This window comes from Anopheles merus, chromosome 2L, assembly GCF_017562075.2.
Source record: "Anopheles merus strain MAF chromosome 2L, AmerM5.1, whole genome shotgun sequence".
Lineage (NCBI taxonomy): Eukaryota > Metazoa > Arthropoda > Insecta > Diptera > Culicidae > Anopheles > Anopheles merus.
The window spans coordinates 53,883,684-53,908,039 of NC_054083.1; the positions used below are offsets into that span (position 1 = coordinate 53,883,684).

Genomic DNA, 24,356 nt, shown 5'->3' on the forward strand with positions numbered 1-24,356 from the left:
TGAATAAACAGAGTGTTCTTAAGGTGGACCTTTGCGAGCGTCTAAACAGGATATGCATTCCCGAATCACATTCATTATGTAAATATTGTAACAGAAAACAACAGCACCAGCAGCGCTTGAAAGTATGGGAAAAAACGAACCTTCACGGCAAGTTCCAACTAGCAATCAAGGCACAAAAAAGGGAAAAAAGGAAAAGCAATACACAACCGTTATGCATCGTCGAGTTATGCGCACCTGAGAATTTCTTGAACTTGTTGTGCCGACAGCCAAAAACTTTCTTTCAGCAGTGTTGTACCCAAGGCAGAAGGGCAACAACAAAACGTAAAAGAATCTTCAACCTCAGCCGAACGGATGGAAGTGGTGTTTGAGCAGCAGCGGCGCAGTGGGAAAACATTTAGCGATAAAGCATCCGAAAAGAAAGATCAAGAAAATCATTCAGGAGACGACGGGCTCTTTAATGGGCCTCATAGTAGGCGAGGCTTTATGATCTGCACGTGTGCGTCAACGAGGGAGCAGCAGCAGCAGCAGCAATGAAGAACAAGCAAGTGTGAAGCCAGGAAGATGTTGAACACATAAGAAAGTTAACAACTTCGCCTCCCCAGGGCCCGCGGAAACATGCGAAGGAGCGCGCAAAGCAAAATAGAGAGACCAAGCCGGGTCCGAAGCCTTCCAAGCTTTCGGTGTGCGGGATGAAGTGATTGAAAAAGGCAGAACAGGATCCCCCGGTCATGCAAGGTCATAGCCATCATGGCGGTTTGATGGGGTGAGTCGAGCACAGCACAGCTTATAAATGCATTGCCTGCTCTTGCAACAGCCAAGGGATTGTTCGGAGGGGCGGCCTGAGGGCCTTTTGTTTGCCTGCACTGTCCCTGTTTGTTGTCGGCGGGTAGATATACCGGTGACGGTGAGCCGTAAAAAGGTTACTTTTACGACCTGTTCCCACGATTTCCACCGTAGCAATCTTTTAAAAACCCTCCCAAAAAGCTGCCCCGATCTCAAGGAAGCACCTCCACCATGCCATTCCATTGACGAAAGGTAGGAGACGCTGACGATCGGGAAACAGGTACACAGGGATAGCACGGTTCGGGGCCGTACTGGGAGAGAGAACGTGATTTTGAAACGCCTTTTTGCATAAGTTTGCACCGAAGGGAAGATAAGATGAAGCGACGGACGTTCGTCATGATGAAGCCGCCTCTGTGAACGCAGTCCGCCTAACAGGAAAGGATAATAAAACCCCGGGGTTTTGTTAAAAAAAAAAAAGGAACGAGGAACAGTGTATGGTAAAACAACACAGCACATTAAGCACTTAAGGTCCTTGATGAGTGTGGCGGATGGGTCAGAGAAACGTGTTTGTACCTGTTGTGGCAAGCCCGTCATTGAACAATTGCAATCCTTTATATAATGTTGTAGGATGGATGAACAAGTACGCCAAATCGTTGAGGATCTCCTTAATAGAGGAAACCTTTATAAACAAGGGGTTTTTTGCTTCGTTCGATACAACCCTTAAACTGTTTTGATCACATACGATCAGACAAGTTTCGATCATGATGATCACCATACGCACCAACTATTTCGCCCTGTCGACGTCAGAGGAAATGATCGAGATCGGACGACGGTCGACTGTCTGGCTGCATAGATGCTTCGATTAAATCCAATCACTCAATCACGCAGTGAGTCGGTGTATGTAACCACTGGTCACTGCTACAACTACGCTCATATTGCGTCTGTACTAGGCTTATCTGTTGGGTGTAGCAGAGTAGCTTTGCATCATCCAAACAACTTTACAAACACATCAAACCACACCATTGTTGATGGTAGCATTGCGCGCAACCAACCAAGCCAAAGTGACCGATTCTAAAGTGGCCTCAGCCCTGCCTGGACAGTGATGTACCGAAAGTGATTCCGCAGTGAGTGCAGCATAAACACTAAACCCCAACGGGGGCAAAGGACGGACAGCATCATCGGCGAGGTCATCATCACGCTACTAGCGGACGTCGTCCGTACCCATCATAATCATATACTCGCTCGTACCTCGTACGCTGCATCAACAAACCGCGCCCGATCAATTGTGTCAAATTGTTTCTATTTTGAGGTGTATATTATTTTTAAAACTCACCCTCGCTCGCCCTCGCCCTCGTTCGCCCTAGTCCTCTTGCGTGCGGGTTTGGGGCACGGATTAAGCGGAATTGCAGTCGAAATCCGGTACGGGGCTGGTGCAGTTGAGTGTGAGGCGTGCGAGCGAGTTCGAACGTACGAGAACCGAGCGTCATGTGGTATGGTACGGTTGTGCTGTTCCTGTGGGTGCTGGCCGAATCCGGTTCCGGTGTGGGCGGCCTGACGCAGCTGCGCTTCCCGTACAGCACCACCAACTTCAGCCTCAGCCTGTACAAGGCGGCGTTCAAGCCGGAGCAGAACGTGGTCGTCGCACCGTTCACCCTGCAGAACAGCATAGCGATGCTGTACTCGATCGCAACCGGGACAACACGTGACCGGTTGCGGGAGGTGTTCGGTCTGCCGGCCAACTTTACCGAGTTCATCATCAACCAGAAGCTGCTGCACTACACGCTCAGCGATGTCGGCGGTTCGGAGGGCTTTCGCATGAAGAACCGCATCATCGTGAACGGATTTCGCGAGGTGGATGCCCGCATGCGGGACATCATGCACGAGGACCTGGACACGGTGCTGATGTACTTCGATTTCGCCCAGCGCGAAGGTGTCGTGCGACGGGCCAACCACTTCCTTAGCATGCGCACGAACGGCCTCATCCGGGACACGCTGTTCCTCGGCGATGTGCCGAAGCAGCTGCAGATGATACAGCTGAGTGCCGGCTCGTTCCGGCCACCGTTTGCGAGCGGGTTCGATGCGCGGGACACGATCGCGCGCGACTTTCGGACCGGCTGGATCGACAAGCTCTACCAAACGACGACCATGTTCAAGGAGGGCGATTTCCGGTTCGCCCGCATCCCGGAGCTGGAGATCGAGGTGCTCGAGCTGCCGTTCCATTCGCGCAGCGATTCGGCCCTGTGGATTATGCTGCCCGATCGGGACGCCGAACTGGACCGCATTGTAAAGGCGCTCGAGCCGGAGCACTTTGACGCGATACAGGCGCACTTTAGCATGAAGCGGGCCGGGATTGTGGTGCCAGTCTTCTCGATCAAGACGGAGTTCAATGCGACCGACTTCTTGCGCGACACGATCGGGCTGGACGCGCTGTTTCGGCTGCGCGAGCTGCGCTTCTTCGACGATCACGATTCCGCGCTGGACGGGGTGATGCATCGGGCCGCCATCAGCGTGCACGAACGGTCGGCGGAAGCAGGCGGTGTCGCCACGGTGCACAGCTTCAGCAAGCGCAGTGCCCCGGCCGCCTACCAGTTCTACGTGGGACGCTCGTTTCTGTTTGCCCTGGTGAAGCGATCCTCCAAGCAGCTCCTGTTCATCGGTCACCTCTACAGGCCCCACGATCTGGTGGAAGTGTGATGGGCGCTGAGCGTGTGCTTGTTGACTGTGCTGGATTTTTTTAGAGAAATAAGAGAAACACACACACACACATACACACACACATCAAACGATGCGCGGGAGAATCATTCCTTTTGCTCAAACACAACATCAACCTCAAGTATCCGAAAGTTGGCATCGTTGCGTAGCGTTGTTGTAGGAATCGCAGTATGCTATGCTGCTGCTTACGTTTGTCTCGCGAGAGCGGAGCAATGCTTCTCAACGTTTGTGCGAATGTTGTTGTGTGCCGGCCGGTCGCTTTTTGGGGTGAGCGAATTTCGCAACACTGTCGCACCATGGTGCGTATGCGAGAGCTGCGGTTCGTGTCGTGAGTCTGGCGTTGGTTCGTGAAGCGCGATATGGTGTTGTTGTCTGTGCTCTTGACCTCTTCTGTGGCCATCGATGTCCCCCCCGGTAGGTGTTTTGCACCATCGTTTGCGCACCAAGCTGCTGGGGTGCCGTTTCGTTTGGCTCCGCAAGTGAACACGCACAATTGCGTCTAACACATCCGTGCATTTGTTGTACCATTCTCGCAAACTCTTTCCTAGATCCTACGACGGATGATGCGATTGTAGCGGCGAACAACAAATTTACGCTCGAGTACTTCAAGGTGCGTGACATCATCATCATCATCCCTACCCCCCATTCCGCGAATCTCATAACCCCATCTCACATTCTAATGTATTCTCACTCTCTCTCTCTCACTCTCTTGGCTTCGACTCAATCGCCAGGCATGCTACGATGAGAAGTGCAACTGTGCCGTCTCGCCGTATCACGTGCGGTTGGCACTGTCGATGTTCTATCCGCTTGCCGGTGCTGCAGTACAGGAAGACTTCCAGGTCGCGTTCGGGCTGCCGGAAGATGTGCAAGCAGCCATTCAGCAGCAGCAACGGCTAGCTCAGCGGCTGCACGATGGCCAACACCTGAAGGCACTTTCGTTCGTGCTGGTGGAGGAAACGCTCCGGCTGGACAGTGAGTTTGAGCGACTGTTTCACCGCACCTTTCAGACCACGGTCGAGCCGGTCGATCTGACGGATGACATACCGTCCGCGCTGGCCGTTAATTCCTTCTACCAGCGTGCCAACACCGAGATTGAAGATTTCATCGGCGAGGGCGATGTGTTTTCGTTGCCTCCCTGCCACAAGCTGATGCTGTTCAGCGGTGTGTCCGTGCTGACACCGTTGGCCATTCGGTTCAATCCTGCCGATACGGCGCTGGAGCTGTTTCAATTTATAAATGCGCCAACCCAGCGCGTGTCCACCATGCACACGACAGCCTTCGTTCGTCGCTGCCTGCACAACGAGCTCCGCTGTAAGGTGGTGGACATGCCCTTCGATGCAGCCAGCGGACTGTCCATGCTCGTGCTGCTACCGTACGACGGCACGGAGCTACGCCAGATCGTGAACAGCATCAAACCGGCCCACCTGGCGCAGATCGATGAGCGGCTACAGTCGTGCTGGACGGATCTAAAGCTGCCAAAGTTTTTCGTGCGCGAAAAAACTGACCCAAAGCAAACGCTGGGAAAGTTGGGCTATGGTGGAGTGTTCGAAATAGACGATCTGCACGTATTTCACGACTCCGGCCGGACGCGGCTGAATGGGTTCATTCAGCACTGCTACCTGGCGGTGAGCGAGAGCGGCAGCGGCATTCCCGCGCCAACGGACACACCCAGCGAGTTTCAGTTTCACGCCAACCGTCCGTTTATGTTTCTCATACGCCGTACAATGGACGGAAATGTGTTGCAAGTGGGCAACTTTTCCAAATACATCGATCCCGATGAACAGTTTTGAGTAGGACGGATGTGTTTGTACAGTTGAGCAATAAAAGAATCTAATAGAAATGGACAAAATCCCCTTCATCGATCGATCGGCCGTCCGGTGACACCTCAATGCGTCGGGGTGGAGGGGGGTGGGGGGGGGGGGGCGAGTTTGCGTAATGCGTAACAGACGGATTGGGAGCCACCAAACGCGCAAGGTTAGTCAACCAAGACGGAGCCAGCGGTGGCGGCAAGGTGCGTAAATGCAAATTCACCAACAAATGCCACCAACCATGTCCCTTTCATTCCGGTCCACCGGTACCGGTGGACGGTGTCTTTTGATTGTAATTGTCTCAAGGGTCCCGGTGGTGTATAAGCCACAAGGGGTGTAAGAAAGACACCCCTGCCACGGCACAGCTGGGTGGCCATGAACATGGAAATGTGTAGCGATCGAGCTGCAAGATAAGTGGTGCATATTTTTTACGTTTTCCTCCTCCCTCGTGTAACAGAGCGGTTCCCATGAGAGTTGTTACCCGAGGAAAGAAACAATACGCCAGCAAAGCGCGTAAAACAGGTGCCACCCGTGTTTCGGCCGTTGCTGTTACGCTTCCATCCATTTCGAAAACTCGTTTGACCTTTTGTTTCTTTCGCTCTATGCGACGATATTATGCGCGCACTCGAACCCCGTTTGGCATCGGGAAGCCTTTTAAATCTATCCCACCGAAACACAAACACAACGCTGTTCTAATTGAGTGATGAAAATCAATGTCAATACAAGAAGCGCAGCAAAAAAGCGGAATCGTTTGGCCAGCGTGTAACGGTTGGAATTCTAGCCCCTGTGCACGGCTCTAACCCCCTATCGCTCGGGAAAGTGCAGTTTAATTTGGAAAATAAAATATTCCTAAACCATTTGCTACCAGTGGCAGATGCTGGCCATGTGTACTGCCTGCCTGTCTGCCAATCCGAGGGGACATCGACGTCGGGCGACATGTGTTTGGTACTAATGCTTCCGCCGTTGGCGGTTCTTCTCAGCCAGCCAGCCGGCAACTGCAAACGCGCAAGGAAAATTTGGTTTCTGCTGCAGAACACACTTTTGTGCACGTCTTGCCAAATCAAAGCAATCTCGCCTGGGCTAGTCCTCTCGCACGGAGTCAGTCCTTCCGGTGCGAGGTATCTAATCTCGAGGAGCGAACGCGGCACAACCCGCTGACCCGCACAAGGATCGTAACGACACGGCGAGTGGCGTTTTTCATCAGCTGCAGAGAGCAGCGCCGTCGTCGACAAATAATAAGCGCGCGCGCGCTCGCCCGTCCTTGCACGAACGATTGCCCGGAACAGCTGACAGTGGTCTCGTGAGAAACAACGCTCCTCCCGTGTTGTGGTCCTTACAGCCATTCACCCCTGTTGCGGTAACCGTTGTTTCTGTGTGCTGCTACACCTTTGGCGGATTGTCTGCAGCCGGCCAAGCGCTCTCGGTTCAGCTTTTGTCAGCTGGCTGGATGCGATAAGGGTCGCTGGAAGTGTGTGGCACGGTGGCGTGAGGGTTGACGTTCAAAGCGATTGCCAATAGAAGCGGCATAGCGGCTGCGGCTGTTCGCGAGCACAGCAACGTAACGTCACCTTTTTTTCTACACCGGCAGTTAGGCGCTGGGATGGATAAAAATATCGCTGCCTAGCCGCCTTTGACTTCGGTAGCAGCAGCAGCAGCAGCAGCAGCATTTCCTTGCGCCCGTGCAGAGCAGAAGCGGAAAAGCAATCGTAGATGGCTTGGCAAACGGAAAAGTCAATGAGCGCGCGCGTGTGTCTTGCGCCGCCGTTGCGCGTTGCTGACGAGTAACGCAAGATGTGCGGTGCGCGACTCATCTGCCTATATCGGTAGCGGCGCCATATGTGCGTCATGTCATTCACTTTCCGCCAGCCCCTATAACAGCGAGCTTCCACATGCTTCCCGGCCTAATAATAATCCACACCCCGTGCGCACGGCTGCTCGATAGATTTCCAGGGGGTCGCGATAGGCGCTCCTGGTCCGACCTGGGTGGGAAACACAGGGAGAGCAAGCGTTGGCCCAGAGAGAGAGCATGTGCGCCTCGCCAGTTGCATCCGCAGCGCAAATGCAATTAGCATCTGCTTTTCCTTCCTTTTTTTAATTTCCCCTGAGGTCCTACCGTGTGCAATCGATTCCGAGGGCAGTGGGTTTGTTTACTGCGTGTTTTTTTTTTATTCGCTTCCCTTAATTGTTACGGTTCTATTTTCTTTCTCAATAGACTCTTGGGACGTGAGTCTCACGACACAAGCACCTGCAAGCAATGTCTCACACGAATGTGGAGTTTATATTGTTTTTTTTTTTGTTGACCATTAAAACTGTATCATTACTTTATGTATCCACTTCCGGATTTGGCGGAAGACTACTGTCGATCAGCACCCGTCCCTCTCGCCCACGGAATAGCTAGTTGTGGTTAGAATAGTGTCCCACGAACAGGATCGTGTCGATCGACAGCTTCTTGATGATGAATATGAACGGCCGATCCACCCGGAACTGTGTATTTCGGACACGGAATTTCGTCCCAACGGCTGTTTTGAAATAGGGTTAAAAAATAACGGATCAGTTAGCAGATGTAATTTCGATGGTGTGATGTTTTTCAATAAAAAACTTACACGTAACGGCTGCCGCTTCGGTGCCGTTTTCGTCCACCTGCACAAAGGTGCTTTGCTTCAGCGCTCCCAGCATAGATTTGTGGTCCCGGAAAACTGCAAACCCTTCCCGATCGAACAGCGTTTCGTGGCCCATGCGCTTCAGCACGTCCCGCGCATCATGGCTGTCTTCGATGGTGAACTTGGGCAGCCACAGATCCACCATCTTCGGCGTGACCGACGTTTCCAGCTCGTCCAGCAGTTCGGCCGACAGCAGCTCGAACAGCTCCTCGAACGTACCGTCCCGGTGGGGCAGCAGGATCCACATGGTAAGATCACTCTCCTCACTGTACGGCAGCTGGACGGCGTGGAACTTGGGCTGGGCGTAGTACAGCACCTCCAGCGCGACGCTCATCATCGCCACCGACGCCGGCCCGTTGCGGAACTGGAACGTTTGGCCGACGGTTTGCTCCATCGCAAACTTCTGCGCCCAGTCGGCCCGCATGTGCAGCGCGTTCAGCAGCATCAGCTCCGCGTTCACGTCAATGTCCGATTCGGCCAGATAGTCGCGGATGCGTCCCCCGGTGACATGCAGCGCCCATTCGTTGACGTCCTCCACAACGGCCCGTCGATTGGCAAACACCACGGTGCGAGGTTTCACGCGAAAAATGGCGCTTGCCGCATCTTCCAGCTCCTGCGATAGCTGTCCCTCGGACTGTAGCAGGGCGAACGAGACGTTCAGGAAGCGGCTCTGCTCCAGATCCCTCACCAACTGCTCGGCATTCGCCCGGGCGTCCGATACGGCCGCGGGCAGATAGAAGGCACGCTGTACGGCTTCGCGGGTCCCACTGTCCGTCACCTGGTACAGGGCCGAGAAGGCCAGCCGGACAGCCAGCGGCGACACGACCGAGTTGCCGGAAGCGTTGAACGACTGCTTGAAGTACTGCACGGAAAAGTCGGCATCGCCAAAGCTCAGATCCGGACCACCGTCCGTCCCGATGGTCCCAGTGCCGGTGGTTCCTTGTCCTTCTGCTACGGCGATACACAGCACCAGCACCAGCGCTGCCGTAGCCACAAAACCGGCCGCCGCCAACTTCATGGTCACCACTGCCAAAGGTCGTCACACCGAGCAAGGGTGGGTGGTAAGCTCGGTACACGCTCGGTCGGAGTGTTTCGGTGTGCTGTGGTGGTGTGTGCGTGCTATGGCTTGGCCCCACACGTCCAGTTACAATGACCGAGGGATTGCTTCTCCGTTACGGCATCATTCGCCGACCCCGAAGTCTCCCGCGGGCGCCAGATTGACGGTGATTTCTTCCCGGTTTGCGTATGCGGTCGAGATCATCTCGCGTTTCTTGCACTCAAAACCTGTTTGACCACTTTCTGGGCGACTCTCGCGCGTTCGCTTGCTCGCTGCTGGCCATCCCTGAGCTTCACGTTGGACGGGACGGACACACGATCGGCTGCACATTCCTGTGAGGTGTTTGCCATGGCTGTAGTAGAACAAACACATCAAGCGAGCGATGTTTGGGGTAGTAGGTGGGATGAAGCAAGACGAAAAATCATTCAACCCGCGCGGGTACCACCATCATCAGCACCATCATCATCATCGCACCTAAATGCTTCATTATACATGTATGTGCTTGATTCTTTTAGTTATGGATGCAAGTAATGCTTGGTTGCCCATATTTAAAAAGAGCTAGCGAACAATAAGAACTTTGTAAATATGGCTTTTTTATGTTGGCCCTTGGTCATGCAGTTGTACCGAAATTTAATGAAGTTTAGGGCTCCGCTCCGGCTTTTGCGCTGGCGTTGCGCCCATGCTGCGTATCTTGAAACGGAAATCGATAATCAGCACACGTGCGTAAATACGAACACGTGTCTTGGCTGTCTAGATAAAAGGAAGGGCCACCATCATCACCCACGACGACGACGACGACGACGACGACGACGGCGCGGCCCCCAACTCGCACCACGGACGACCCATGCAAGGAGTTAAGTTACAGTGTGCGGCCAGGGGTTCAGCGGCCACATGCACACGGTTTGTGAGAGATGTGTTGTTGTGTGCGCCCGCCCGTCCCCTGCATTTCCCACACGCGGTGCTTAAAAACTCTCCGAGTGAAGGTAGAGAGTGTGAGCAAGAGTGAGAGAGAGGGAGAGGAAGAAGGGCTTCGAAAAAAAGCCAAGGGATTCCCACAGGCACGCTTGCAGCTGCACAAATTTCGCACCGCTTCCAAACGTGGGAATCGAAAGAAGCTGCTGCTGCTGCTGCCGAGCCCGGGACGGGAAATGGCACAGCAGGAAACAATGCAACGGAAAAAAAACACACGAAACCTAAGTGAAACCACCAATGTGATACGAGTTGTGGCAATCACAGCCCTGTGTAAAGTAATGGCCAAATTAAAGGGGTTTTACGTGTGTTTTTTTGTTTTATTGAATGTTCTAATGGTCACAGAATTAGATACGACGAAGGAAGACCCGAACCAAATCACGTTACACTATTTATGTAATGTGAACTAATGTGGTTAGGGATGAAAATTTAAAAATAAACGAACTGGGCGGCCCATTGTAAATAATCTGCCCTCTTTCCACAAGCCCGGCTAGCTCAGTCGGTAGAGCATGAGACTCTTAATCTCAGGGTCGTGGGTTCGAGCCCCACGTTGGGCGCGCGTGAAGCATCGTTTTTTGTTGATCTATGTTTTAAAATTCTCTGCAGAGAAAACACACGTCTCTTGTAAAAGGTAAATTTATAGATGAGAAAAGTATGACGTTGATTCCATTCATATCTGAATATTGTTTCAACCTCTTTCGTTAAACGTCATATGAAACAGATAAAAGACTAAAAACGCATACGTGGATGCATCATATTTGTGTGTAACTAAGCAACCGTAACCAAATTAGCCCGTTGCGCGGTACGCTCTGTCATCAACTGATTAAATGGCCAAGTGAGCTATGAAATTCAGAAGAAAAAACATCAGAGGAAAAAACACAACAAAAAAAAGATCGATCATCTCTCGCAGGTTCCACCGAGATTTGAACTCGGATCGCAGGATTCAGAGTCCTGAGTGCTAACCGTTACACCATGGAACCCTCTTACCACTGCGCCGCTAACTAACAAACATAAAACCTTCGGCGCCTGCTTGCGGCTGCTCAAACCACTTTTGATCAAACTACGATCCCGATCTCCCCCACCTCATTGCATGACGACGTCGCGGCAGGTTAAGCCAGAGCTGCGCGCGTACCCGCTTCCTTCTAACGATGTGATGCTGCGAGTCACTTAGCGTGCGATGAATCGAAAACAATCGAAACAAACGCAGAGGAATGCAGCTGAACAATAATACACACACACGACCCCCAGAGTCAGTGGGCGCCTGCTCTCGTCTCGTTCAACGGATTAGCAGCGCGCACATCGTAAGGTGAGACAGACGTGTGTGTGTGTGTGTGTGTGTGTGTGTAGGCCAAAACAGGTCAGCGAGATACTACAACTTGTTACAGCAGCCCCATATTGCTGTCCGTAAAACTGTTAACACTTCTTCTGACCTCGAATCATGTTTTGATACCTCGAAATTATTTTACCCTTCTTAAAATGCATATAGTTCACAAGCAAGTACAGAAAGTATGATTTTAATTTCAGGTAAAACATTTTCTCGTTAGCGTTGGCGGGTATGGGACTTTTAAAAAAAATCTTTTCTGCCCTTCAAATCGGCAGGAAGCTACTTGAGCCATACATGGATCATAGCCAAGCCTATCTTTCTTCGCTTCTACCCCGCCGGGGGCCGTCGACAGGCTTCCGCTGTGCAGCATTATTGCCCGCAACATAAATGCTTCCATGGCACAAACTTCATGCAGCGCACACGCACACACCCGTACGGCGGTGCGCGAGAGCATACCCGAACACACCAACATAACCTCGAACGGCAGAAGAGGGAAACGGCACGATTGCTGCGTAACACATACGTGCGTGCGCGAGAGAGAGAGAGAGCAGACTCACCAACGGGACTCGAGTCCGTACCCGCTGGAAACCATCATGCGTAGATGCAGTTCTCCCAGTTCTCACTCTGGCCCGAGCCGTTTTACAGTTGTGTCTTCTCTGATCTCTTCTCCGGAACGCACGCACGCACGCGAGCTTACCACGTCCATCCGTCCGCCGCCGCCGTCGTCGTCGTTATTCGAATCGATTTTTAACTCAGGGCGCAGCCATCTTACGGTGGTGCCTGCAGCAGAGAAGAGTGTGCTCACGTCACCGTTCGAAAGTGCAAAAGTGTTTCGAGTTTTTAGTAGTAAAAGGTGGTGTGGTAGTGCCCAACGCTGCTCTCATAGCGCTTTTGTAACAACATCGTCAGCCCTATTCAGCGCCAGCAGTATAGTAGTGAGTGTTGTGAGGTGAATTCGTTCGAGGCGAACAGTTTTGTGGCAGAATAAATAGTGTGGCACTGTGTGGAAAATCACGAATATGAAGGCCATCACGACCATGTGTGCGAAGAATGGTGGTGGCGCATCGCTGCCGGCGATTGCGACGGGTCGAGTGCAGCGCCACCGAGATGGTGAAAACGACGAAATCAAGCTGTATCTGTCGAAGCTGCGGGAGCTGGTTCCGTTCATGCCGAAAAACCGCAAACTGTCCAAGCTCGAGGTTATCCAAAACGTTATCGACTACATCTGCGAGCTGCAAAATGCACTCGATTCGCATCCCGCCGTCAACAGCTTCGACTCGTTGGCGGTACTCCAGCAGCATCAGCAGCAGCAGCACCAGCAACAACAGCAAGTTGGATACATGGTGGAATCAATCGATACTGTACCGGCGCATCCAGCAGCAGCATCCAGGCAACCACTGGCGACCATCTTGAGCAGTGGGAGCAATGTTTCCGCCTCTAATATTAACGCTATTGGCGAGGGACTACAACAGCCTTGGTAAGTGTGTGTCTCTACTCACAGTAGGCCTTGATTTGGGGCGTATTGTTTGGGCCAAATAAAAAGTTTCTTCCAGTGCGCGCGCGGTGTTATTGAGGTTTGACTCTCAATAGGAATAAAGAGAGCATGGTTTTTTTGCTATTGCTAAAAGTTTTTCTACAACTCTTCAATATAAATGCGCACCTGTTCCCATTCACCCTAACTCGCAACTAATCCACTCTCTATGTTTAATTGTTATCCTATCGTACAGATGGCAAACGGCAGCTGTCACTCGATTGCCCGTGGTACATCGCCAAGGGGTGATTTGCGCTCTTGCAGGGCAGCGCTCCGCCGCACGAACCTGTTCCAAACTATTGGCTTACAACATCTGTGATATTCCGTCGATACTGAGTCGCACGAGGAAGCCTCAACTGGCAGCATCGATGGGAGGACGTCGACTAAGCGCGGCTGAAGATCCTTACTCTTTCTTTTCCTCGTCCTCGTCGAACTGAACAGGACTGAAACGAAAAGAGCGGTGTAGGAGCCCTTGGGAACCCTTCGGAAGTTGGTGGGACTTGTCCAATTCAACACAACTTTCCAACGCCAACGGCTGTACCGCCAACCGGGGAAAGGTCGTCGGATTCTTGCCAAGGTTCCAGGGACAGCCCTCGACTCCGGCCAGAGATGATCTCAGGATGTATCAGGATGCTCCGGTGCCAGAGTGTTGTGCCGTGCTGTGCCCCGTACAGCGGCACCATTTATGGGGCCAGTCGGCCCACCAGCGCAGCAGAACGGAGTGATCTGTACGTGTGTGTACGTGTGTGTGTATGTGTGTGTGTGTGCGTGTGTCTGTGCGTGTGTTCACCGTTACAGCAGTGTTGCAACTGTCTCGGTGCCATTGCAGCAGCAGAACTCCTCGTTTCGGAGCGCTAATTTGGTTGATGAATGTATATTAAAAATAAATACCGTAATTAACACTAGCTGAGCAAAGTTCTACACATGTTGTCAACACTGATCCCATTTGAGCGATCCGGCGCCATGATCTGATTCGATTATTTTGGTTTGTTTTAACATCATGTTTCATTCGTTACTCACTACTGTATATTAGTGTTCAACAATTGCTGCACAATTGTCGAACAAGTTTCGTGTACTTACTCATCATAGGCCGCAGTCTGGCCTTTAAATCTATTCCACAAAACTTAGCTCAACAATATCACACAATAAAACAATTACTGTGGCTTTGAAATGTTTCTATTTCCAAGTCATTCGACTCACTACAAGTCATACTAATCACGCTTATAGTAGGTATCTATGACTACCGGTAGCCGGAGCAGTACAATCATAGTTCACATGGTTTAGCAAATCGGACACGTTACGCTCTTCGCTTTCGAACGACATCGAACTGGAACTGAATCCATAATTTCTATCATTCCACCATTTTCTGCAAGTCCTGCACAGCGCAAAAGTGAAGATCGCAAAGGATCGGTACAAATTAATTCGGATATTGATAAAGATAAGATTAGACCCATTCTTTCATTGTTTAGATCTCGCCGACGGAAAATATTGAACTGCACTGTTGTTCCATTTCTCCAGATTTATTTACGATGTTTCATCCTTTCTCCATGCATGTTTCTATTGTAACGTGCCAGTTGTTGACAAGCGTGTGTTAGTTTATGATCTTCACATTCTTTGCTGCGCCGTCATCTCTCAATAGCGTGTGTTCATCCCCACTTTAGTGACTTCCCTTTCCGCCATTCATTCCTCTTTCCCTTCCACTCTCTCTTACTCTCTCTCTCGCTCTCTTTCTCTCTCACTCTCTCTCTCTCTCTCTCTCTCTCTCTCTCTCTCTTTTTTTACTATATCTCATTCATGTAATCTGTAAAGTGGTGATGTGTCTCTGGCTCTCCTTTCCCCCTGCACAACACTCTGCAAACGCTCCTTTATTGATCATTGGCATGATCGTAATATATCCCTTGATCGATCCTGATTCTTTCGATGTTTGTGTGCAACATCCAGAAAGCACATCGCCGGTTTGGGGTGGGAAGGGAGCGAGGATGCTAGTATTTGTATGTTTTCCTCTGTACTCGCTTCCGGATTTTCCTTCATTCCATGTTTAACTTATTGAAGAACCCTACTATTGTGTTTTTAGAGTGTATGTGAGTGTTTCGTTTCGTTTCGTGTTTAGTTGCTGTAAGACTATGCTACCGCTAATGCTCAATTTAAGTGCGCTTTCCCCTATACTGGCGATCTAGCTAAGCTCTAAGCTAATGTGTCAATCAGCACTCGCGAACGGGAAAAATGCACGTCAATCTATGTACTAAAATACTATTACTGGCCTGTGTTGCATTATTATTGCATTACTACACGTATTCTATCCTGAAAATGTACGACGTTAATTGGTGTGTAAAGAGGTGAAAGTTGTTTAACGATTCTGCTAACGAGAACTTCATCTCGAACTTATCAATGCTCCCCAGCAGCAAAGCATGTATGTTCCATCTGCACTACACCCGTGCGCCTTTTCTTTTATGTATGTTGTTGCATTTTGCGTTTGCGTCACATCTTGCATTTTGGGAAGAAAATTGACTAAAACTTTTCAACTCTACCCACGACAACAGGAAAGATAGTGAGAGTGTCTATTTGTCCAAGGCGTGTTTTTGTGTCTACCTGTTGTCCTTGTCACGTGTCAACCATGCAGAAAAAGTAAACGCGTTGTGCATTAAATGGTTTTGTTTTTTTTTTTGCTTCTTCTAACACGTGTGCATTCGAAAACGAAATCACGCGCTTTGGTTCACGCGCAACAGCTGCGCGAAACTTCACCGCCTACTACACCACAAGTAGTACACCTGCTGCTTCCAACTGCTCTGTACTGTACCGACTGTTCGATCCGGCTCGGTACGAAGAAACGTTCGGTAACGAATTACGCCGAGCTGTCTCAGCACTATATTTCAAGTAACAAACACGAGATTGTTGGGATAGCAAATAAGATTGATTGAGAGAAATTGAGAGGGAATAAAGAGCAGAGGAAAGGTATGACAAAAAAAGATAAGATTTTGGAAGCGAACAACGAATGTGATGATGACACGCAGACCCAATAAGGGGGGGACAACCAACAGCAGCTTATTGATCACTAGCTATATTTGGTGTTGCTTGAAAATGTGCAGTTTGCTGTGTTTGCAGTTAAATTGGAATACTTTCGAATTTGTGGTATTCGTAACGGTGGGACTTCAATAAAAGGAATTTATCATTCCTCTCTACTTCAAATGCACCCCCAATGGATGCATACAAATGGAAACTATAAACAAAAAACCAACCAAACAGGGATATGTATCCAGGTAATGGTAGTGGTAAATAGGAGATGTTAACGATTTATGATTACCAACCGACAATTGCGTTCCTCCTGGTCTCCTACTTGCCTTATCCAACAACGGCCTACTGTACGGCTGATTCGAAGGACTTTAACTGGATCGTTAGCTATGCATAGCCCTCTCTATCTCTCTCCTACTCTCTCGCTCTCTCCGGTATGAAACATGGATTTGAATCAAACACAGTAAGCCATGTAACAACATACCCAAAGGCAGAGGTGACAGATCCAGTCGTTGAATATCGAGTTTTGTTTTTTTCGCTTGCTCGTTTCTTGTGTTTTTTTTTTCTTCATTTTCCAACGGTTTAGTTTTTCTCTCAACGTCAATAACCAGCGAATGAATAAATGCAAAAGGCGATTAATAGTTAGCTTTTATCAACTTGTGTTTATTTTAAGATCTTCCTTATATAATTTTGAAAGCCATCACTTGATTTTGTATCGTGTACACGTGGTGTAGTATGTGTGTGTGTGTGTCTGTTGTTTTCGTTTCTCATGTATTATTAGTAATGTTGATTTTGTTTTGTCTTCTCTGCACTGTAAATTATCCTTTATCTCTCCGTGTGTCCCGTCCTTCACCTCTCACACTCACGCACGCGGCTGTGGTTCGATGCACACACGCAGCATTGATCATCTGCATGTATTTGCCTCTGTGTGTGATGATGATGATGTGTGTGTATGTGTGTTTGGGTGCGTTGGAGTGTGAGGGTGGGGTGTCCTGTGCATCGATCACACGTGATCTAGGAAACGAATCTTGTCAAACACAAAAAAAGGTTTCCCTCACTCTATATATATGTGTATATGTATACTCTCTAGAAAAAACGACTTGCTAACTTGTTACAGAAACAGAAGAAAAACCAACTCCTGCAAACAAATCCTACCAAACCAGTACACTCATTCATTATATTATGTTATCTCAAGTTACACGCACTTCACACGCATCTCATATTACAGCTTAAATAACATAGTATGCTTTGCGAATTTCGAATCCATCAAACATAAATACAATACCGTTACCATAACACTCTATTGTTTTGCTTATTGCACGCCTTGTCTGTTCCGGCCTGCTACGTTTACAGATCGATTGACGTGATCCGGAAGAGAGTGATAATGAACTGACAGCCGGAGAAGGATAATGGTGTGCTCTATTCTGGTGTTGGTGGTGGTGGTGCTCTTGCTTGTCTTGCTTGTGAACACTATGTTGCGTGTTCCGATGTGTTTTTGTTTGTTATGTTTTGCCTATCGTTTTGTGATGTGTTGTTGTCGTATATCTGTTTGTATGTGTGTGTGTTTGTGTATGTTTGATGTATTGATTCGTATTGATAGTTTTCATAGCACTGAACGTCTAGTTACTGAAGAGAGGAGTTACTTTTCTCTTATTTGTTTCTGTTTTACTTTCATTGAACTTCGCAATAACTTCAAAATGGACTTACGATTAAATGCAACAATTTACACGACTTTTTCTTCTTCTGTTATTACCTTTTCCTTTGTTTTTTTGTTTTGTTTGTTTGTTTATGTTCGTCTGTTTGTTTGTTTGTTTGTTTGTGTATAAGTTTCGTTCACTTTTTACGCTGTTATCGCAATACCTCTTTACATATCAGTGAGAGTGTGTGTGGTGTCTAGTGTTTTTTAGTGTCATTTTTGCAGCTTTCCCTCTCGTCTCTCGTGCACGATGCTTATGTTAGTGTCTGCTTGTTTTTGGTGTGGTTTGTGTGTGTGTATATTTATACCTTTTTTTCTTTTTGATTGGTGTATGATTCTGATTGATTGATCAATTGTGTTGTTAGCTTTTAGGTAGGCGTTCTTCACCGGTGAGAACTATAATAGAATCAAGCGCATTTTTGTTCTGCTAGCTGCTTCTCCGCACCGCTCGCTGTCTGCTGTTTGCGCTTGTTTCGATTGTTCCGATTCAAGTTGCAACATCAAGATTTCCAAATCAAATCAATTGCTTACGTTAGAAAGTGTGGAGTGTACAACATGTTGCACCGTTGCAGTTTGTTTTTTTAGCGAAATAGAGAGACAGAGGGAGAGAGAAAGAGAGATAGTTTTTAACTAAATATTTCTCCTCTTGCGCATCACGATGCATCGCAGACTGGCAAAAATCGCGCACTTTTGCTACAATTTGTTGCCTTTTTGCCAACTTCGAAACATGTTCTCTTGCATTGCGCATTCTTCTTCTTGCATTGCGCTATGCCCTCCAATACACACGGTTAGCATCATACACGGCGCGCATAGGCAGCAGCATGGCCAGCAGGTGGGGCGGGCGTGTTTCTATAATGCAGCTTAACGCTACGCTTCACATCTGCTTCGCGTGATAACTAAGCGGTATCGCGAGCGAATAGCTTAAAGTCGCAAACCGAGCGAAACCAACAACAACAACCCATATGGTAGAGGCAGTAGTAGCGTACGTTTTAGACAAACAAAAGCGCCATTCAATCGCGGAGCTTTTGAAAAGTCGGGCGAATATATGTGTAAAGTTTGTCTCCTTTCAACGCGAGCGAGATTCATATTAGATATTACTTTGTCTTTGCACTGCTGTTGTTGTTGTTGTGTACTGTGTGGTGACAGTGTGTGCCCTTTAATATCGATTCGTGCGTCCGCCCGCTCATCGCAATCGGAGGTTTCTACTACGAGTTCTGGTTGTTCTGAGTTCTGTTTGTTATCGCGTTCGTTTGAGTTGAATTCTACGCGCCAGCTCTCCCTCACTGATGGTAAGGATGTCCAACCAACGCTACACTCCTCTTTCACTGTGTGTTTTGTCTGTTTGTTTGCTTCATGTCCGTTTTTTTTTTGTTTTGTTTTTTTTTGCACTATATTATTCTTCAGCGTACATTATTTTAACCACTCGTTTGTTAATTGATACAAGAGCAATAGAGAGAGAAAAATATATACTGTACAACAGGGTGCAGAATCTTTTCCTAGCCAGGTGTTCGTGTGTGTGTGTCTGTTTGTTTCTGTTCTGGGATATCTGGCCTAACACTGTCACTACTGTACGCCCGCAAAGGGCAGCCGTGTCAGTTAGTTAGTTGCCGGTTTGCCGTTAGTCGTCCTGTGCCGTCTCCGGTTTGCCCTCTCCTTTGCTTTGTGTGGTCTCTGCTACAGTGTTTGCGCGCTGCTCTATGCGCTTTGTCCGCGTACGTTTTGTACATACATGTTGTGGAATTAATCGCGATTATCCTGCAAACTCCATTCTCCATTTCCATTGCAAACTCTATTAGCGCTTCCCCTTGTCTAATCTTGCTTCAAGTGTTTATATTCTGTGTACGAAATGTGTAAGAGTCAGGTGGTTGCTTTTGTTTTGCCTGTTACAATTGCTGGCAATTGCTTCCATTCTTGTTTGCTGCCCCTTCTCCTCCTCCTCATCCTCCACCTTCTCCTCCTCATCCTTCTTCTCCTTTTTCTCCTCCGATGCTGTCCTGCGTCCGCGTACACGGTTCCGTTCTGAAGATATATATATATATATAGTTTGCATTAAATAACTATTTAAGTGAATAGGCTATATTTTTGTGTTTTTCGCATTTTTCTTTTAGATGCTATGTGTATATAATTATGTATATATATATACTTTTCTTATGATAATAACTATCAGCCAGCAACATTTGCTTCAATGCTTCCTTTTGCCACTTCAATCCTTCTTTTCCCTCCCTTTTTTATTGCTGGCAAGTAATCTCCGGTTGTCGTACTGGTCTCTCTCTCTCATCTTCCCAGCTTCTGCAACGTCTTCGCTACTATTGCCAATCGGGTACGGCTTAATTCAAGAGATGCAACTCCAAACTTAGCGAACATTACACTATTTTCTGTCGCCTTAAAATTGTGTTTTGATTACACTACAGTTTCGTTTACTTTCCTTCTCCCATACTCTTACTCCCCTTCTTACCATCTCTCTCGCTTTCTCTTTCCTTCCGATTTCTTTGTGTGTGTGTGTGTCTACAATCTACTGTATTCTCACTGGTTGTTAATGATTTCACGTGAACTTTGCCGGCAGTCCGGCATCTGTTTGGGCTTGTGTAACGGACTTTTCATTTGCACTATTCTACCCTTTGCTGCTCATTTTTTTCTTCTTCTTCTTCAAATACAGTATTGTTTAACTAATTATTTGCTTAATTTGGTATGCTTTGCAATTTCCATCCTCCATCGCTTGGGTGTAATAACTGCGCGGGGTTGAGATTCACTTTCATCTTCACTTCTTTTACACCTCCTTTGCTCCACCATGCTTGTTTCTTGTTTCGGTGGCCTTTCCACGGAGCCTTCAGCTCCGTTCTGCATTAGCAATGAAAACTTCAACAGGAAATTATAATGCAAATCAGAAGCAGGATGGCGTATGTGACCGTCATCCTAAATTGTCGCACACTGTTGCACCACACCTTTACTTGCAGTAGCAGCAGAGCTTGTGGAAAAAAAACAATAACCATCCATCTGCCACAAAGAGTGCACACACACCACACCACAGCACCTTACTGCAATGATCACAAACACACCATTTTCGTTTGCTCCCACAACGCATGCATTAACAATTGACGTAACAGTATAGTATTCCTAGCCTTATTCGATCATATCCGCACTCCCTTTCAGCGTCAAGTAACTCCCTCTTCCTCCTTCTCCTCCTCATGGCACAATGTTAAACGTGGAAAAGAAAAGCGGTTGCTTCCATTGCGGGGGGAGGGCGGTGGGGGATGGGGGGGGGGAGGAGGTCCATGGAACAAACCTAACCAATGCAAACTCACATGAAACAAACAAGCAGCTCAACGCAAACACTCAAATTATTTAGTTAAATCGTAGAACATCTCAATGAGCTCGTTATCTACGCATTTTCTATAACACATGACCACTTTCCATGCCATCCTTCCGTGCCATTCCGCATCGAAAGAACGCGCTCTTCTACTGTTTCGTCTGTCCATAACATCGATAGATTAATGAGTGTAAGTAAACCTCCTGTTAAGCAACGGAATGTGTAGATCCTTATCGTATGCCAGGTGCGCGAAGAGGGATGTAAATACGCGCTTTGGGTTTTTGGATTTTTATACTTTGTGTTTGATTCGGCAGTATGCAACTCTGTCTTTTTCTGTCTGAAATACTAGTTCCTCGTGATACGCGGTTGTTCAATGTCGACAAAAGCAAACCAAATCGTTCGCAAGTCACCAGCTCACCTGGGATTAGTTTCTGCACCAAAACAGGCTAAAGTAGAATGTTTTGTGAATTTGCCACACCCTTTAAGGTCAGCTGCACTCATAACCAGCAAGAAGGTTATACGAATGGAAACGAAAGAAGAACAATCATCTGCAGCAACCCAGCCAGTCTTGGACATGCATTTGGGTGCGCCTTTCCCCGGACCAGTAGTAGTAGTAGTAGTAGTAGTAGTAGTAGTAGTAGTAGTAGTATGATAAATTGACTATTCTCGTGTGGTGCACGTGTCCTAAGTGTTGCTGTTACGGTTGGAATTGGAAGCGCAAAATTGCACACAAAATGCAGTTTTTTTGTTCTGGTGACTTAAGTGACTTAAAGTGAGTAATCAAAAACCATATATGCCTACACACTTCTCCCCGTGAGTGCCCCATTTTTCCATTTGTTTTGGTTGTTGTTGTTGTTGTTATTGGAAGGCTCATCAACTAACATCGAACTGGGTCTTCAGCAGGACACCATCATTCCATACTTGCACACGCGGAATATTATATTGTGTCGTGATATCGTGCAGTTGCTTTACCATTTTTACACCTTTTTTTCGTGCCCGTGTTTGAGTGTATGTGTATCACCTACTCTTAAATATGCTATTTGTTGTCGTCGTGTTGTGTTTGTGTTGCTTAAGTAGTAGTAGATGTCATTCCTACTTCCGCCCCAATCAGTTGCACTCCCGCCGCCCGGTACCAAGCAGCAGTGCGTACTGCACGTACGTACGTGAGGGTGTTTGTGTTTTGAGAGTATTTTTCGAATTAATTATTATCACACATTTTGTTTGAACAATATACGTTATGACGTTCAATTGCTGTTTTCTGACACACGTGATTTTTCCTTCTTTACATGTCTTCTCATCTTCAGAATACCAAACACAAAACAAACGTGCTATCGAACCAGAGCATCGAAGCAGAGAGTCGGATATGCAAAGATACATCATTTCTAGCCTTGGTAATATGCAACCCATTAGGTGTACGTGCCGCTCCACTCACAGTACTGTACGTGAAAAGTCAAATTTGGAGTAGTATCGTTATAATCGCGCATTATAATAGCATTTATGCAATTTTAGGTGACCGAAAATCGAGCAAAATGGATCTGAATTGTTTTGCGGCAGGCGTTTCTTTATATCCTTATCTATGTTCACATTTATTGCCATTGTCGTCATATTTAAAATGTATTCTACCCGCTGCCTATGCCTATGCGTTTCATCATTCTTGAAGACTTGAATGCTGCACTTAACAATCATCGGTTCGGTACTCGACCTCTCTCTCTCTCTCTCTCTCTCTCTCTCTCTCTCTCTCTCTCTCTCTCTCTCTCTCTCTCTCTCTCTCTCTCTCTCTCTCTCTCTCTCTCTCTCTCTCTTTTTCTCTTTCTCTGTATTGTTGTTTTGTTGTTAGCAAACCATGCCGATGTAGCTACACCAGTCCCCAAACAAAAACGGCAACCAAATGGTACATTGCAGAGCACTATCAAACGACAATAACCGAGCTCACAACACATGCGGCACGATGGGATGCGTTCAGTCGACCATTCTTGTGCTTGCTGTTCTGAATGCTGTTGTTTAAGTTGTCGAACGAGCATCGGACGTTACTTGCTATGGGTCCGGCCTGCCTGCCTGCCTGCCTGCCTGCTTGCCTGTCCGATGCATGCGATTGAACTCGTCAGTAGCAAACGTCAATATGAACGTGTGGTGAACGTTCGGCTTCTGAACCGCCACTGCTGCTGCTGGATGGATTGATGGTTGTGTATGGCATGTTGAGCACGGTAATATCGCGATTTTGTTTTCTCTTGGTTCTGGTGTAACACAAGTGACGTACTGTATTTTTTCAATAATAACTGCGCACAGCAGTATGTGCAAGTATGGCGACACCTGCAATAAGTAGAATACTATTAGCATGTTTCATAGCGATTGCGATTGCGTGTGACGATGAGGAATATGTTGAAAGACATGTGTACTATTTGAACTTGAAATGCAGTGTAAGTGTATATGTGTGCATGTATGTGTGTGTATGACTGTAACATAAACAATATACTCACTTTAACGTAAATTGAAGGATACATCAAATAATATAAGTCCAGACAAACTTTTTTTAATAGAGAAATTGCTATGCAAAACATCTTCTGTAGATTTGGCTACTCTAGGCCTATTTGACACGATTTTGTCGTACATAAACATATAAACGCCTAAAAACGTACTGCTGACTTTTGTGCTAATTTTCGAGAGTCTAGTACTATGCAATCCCCAGGATGACCGAGAGCACATGAGCAAAACAACATAAACACCACCTACCAGAGGAAACAACATTTTATCGCATTCTTTAGACAAGAGTCAAGAAACGCCAGCTTTATGTACCATGATGATTATGCTTTTGCTTTAACTGTGACAGAGTTTATACGCGGGACAAACAATGGAACCTATCTAGAGCATTGCCAATGTGAATCCAATGAATGAGTTTACATTTTTAAAATATCGAGTTCCCACCAGAGTATGCAGAGTCTGGAATGTGATAGTTTCTATGCTGTTTGTATTGTAGTGATTGTAGCGGTTCATATTATATGGTTAATTTTAATACGTTTAACAACCATGTATGTTTGCACCCAATTAAGCTGTGCTGTCCAGATACCAACTGTACCAGTGAGGCCCGTTTTCTGCAGAGCTGCATATTTTAAGAAGCGGTGGTGTCTCTACCAGTGTACTGCACAACCGAGTATGGAAACACCGTTCGTTTTCATTGCGCAAAAACCTTCAGTGGGCGCATTGGATTGTTGCGCTTGCATGATACTACTACTCCGTTGCCAAGGCAAGATTGCTTAGAAACCAAAGTAGCCTGTGATGGTTGATGCAACCACGATCAGTAGAATGGTTAGACATACCAGAATAATGATCTTCTTCTGCTCGATTCGTATGGATGGTGTGTAGTTTGTTGATGAATCGCACGCACGGGGACGGACAGGAGAAGGCGTTACGAGAATGAGCATGTCGGTCAGCGCGCGAGAAAAGAAAGTGTAAGATAAAATAAATAGAAACCAGGAATCCGATTGATTTATACTAAATTCGAT

The 24,356-nt window shown here is 47.6% G+C and overlaps 4 protein-coding genes and 2 non-coding genes across 7 annotated transcripts in view; 3 read left to right on the forward strand and 3 right to left on the reverse strand.

The window, feature by feature from the left end:
- Window positions 1-546: 546 nt before the first annotated feature.
- On the forward strand, window positions 547-5,339 carry LOC121592375. Its single transcript, XM_041913777.1, has 3 exons — window positions 547-3,471; window positions 3,914-4,105; window positions 4,227-5,339. The coding sequence occupies exons 1-3, from the start codon at window positions 2,269-2,271 to the stop codon at window positions 5,283-5,285; spliced, it is 2,454 nt and encodes an 817-aa protein (XP_041769711.1). The 5' UTR covers window positions 547-2,268; the 3' UTR covers window positions 5,286-5,339.
- A 2,210-nt stretch (window positions 5,340-7,549) lies between these two features.
- On the reverse strand, window positions 7,550-9,136 carry LOC121593043 (heterochromatin-associated protein MENT-like). The gene is made up of 2 exons (XM_041915078.1): window positions 7,907-9,136; window positions 7,550-7,822 (listed from the first exon to the last, which is right to left on the reverse strand). Exons 1-2 carry the CDS (start codon window positions 8,979-8,981, stop codon window positions 7,698-7,700), a joined length of 1,200 nt encoding a protein of 399 aa, XP_041771012.1. The 5' UTR covers window positions 8,982-9,136; the 3' UTR covers window positions 7,550-7,697.
- A 487-nt stretch (window positions 9,137-9,623) lies between these two features.
- Window positions 9,624-13,749, forward strand: LOC121593045 (protein extra-macrochaetae). The gene is made up of 2 exons (XM_041915085.1): window positions 9,624-12,790; window positions 13,041-13,749. Coding segments are annotated over exons 1-2 (459 nt in total). The 5' UTR covers window positions 9,624-12,332; the 3' UTR covers window positions 13,042-13,749.
- Window positions 10,474-10,546, forward strand: Trnak-cuu. Its single transcript has one exon. It is a non-coding gene; the product is annotated as a tRNA-Lys (tRNA).
- Trnaq-cug lies at window positions 10,898-10,969 on the reverse strand. The gene has a single exon. It is a non-coding gene; the product is annotated as a tRNA-Gln (tRNA).
- A 1,115-nt stretch (window positions 13,750-14,864) lies between the features above and the next one.
- LOC121593044 (syntaxin-1A) overlaps window positions 14,865-24,356 on the reverse strand; it is a 32,867-nt gene continuing 23,375 nt past the window's right edge. Inside the window, exons 10-11 of one of the 2 annotated variants that reach the window (XM_041915079.1) lie at window positions 23,334-24,188; window positions 14,865-23,166 (exon numbers count right to left, since the gene is read on the reverse strand). In XM_041915079.1, coding sequence (XP_041771013.1) covers window positions 24,108-24,188 — 81 coding nt within the window. In that variant the 3' untranslated portion in view covers window positions 14,865-23,166; window positions 23,334-24,107. The remainder of the gene's footprint in view (window positions 23,167-23,333; window positions 24,189-24,356) is intronic. The other variant, XM_041915080.1, reaches the window with a different exon arrangement.

Coding starts and splice junctions, on each gene's coding strand:
- LOC121592375 (XM_041913777.1), top strand. CDS start 2,269: ATGTGGTATGGTACGGTTGTGCTGTTCCTGTGGGTGCTGGCCGAATCC. Junction 3,472..3,913: donor GGCCCCACGATCTGGTGGAA/GTGTGATGGGCG, acceptor CCCCCCCGGTAG/GTGTTTTGCACCATCGTTTG. Junction 4,106..4,226: donor TTACGCTCGAGTACTTCAAG/GTGCGTGACATC, acceptor CTCAATCGCCAG/GCATGCTACGATGAGAAGTG.
- LOC121593043 (XM_041915078.1), bottom strand. CDS start 8,981: ATGAAGTTGGCGGCGGCCGGTTTTGTGGCTACGGCAGCGCTGGTGCTG. Junction 7,823..7,906: donor CGAAGCGGCAGCCGTTACGT/GTAAGTTTTTTA, acceptor ATTTCAAAACAG/CCGTTGGGACGAAATTCCGT.
- LOC121593045 (XM_041915085.1), top strand. CDS start 12,333: ATGAAGGCCATCACGACCATGTGTGCGAAGAATGGTGGTGGCGCATCG.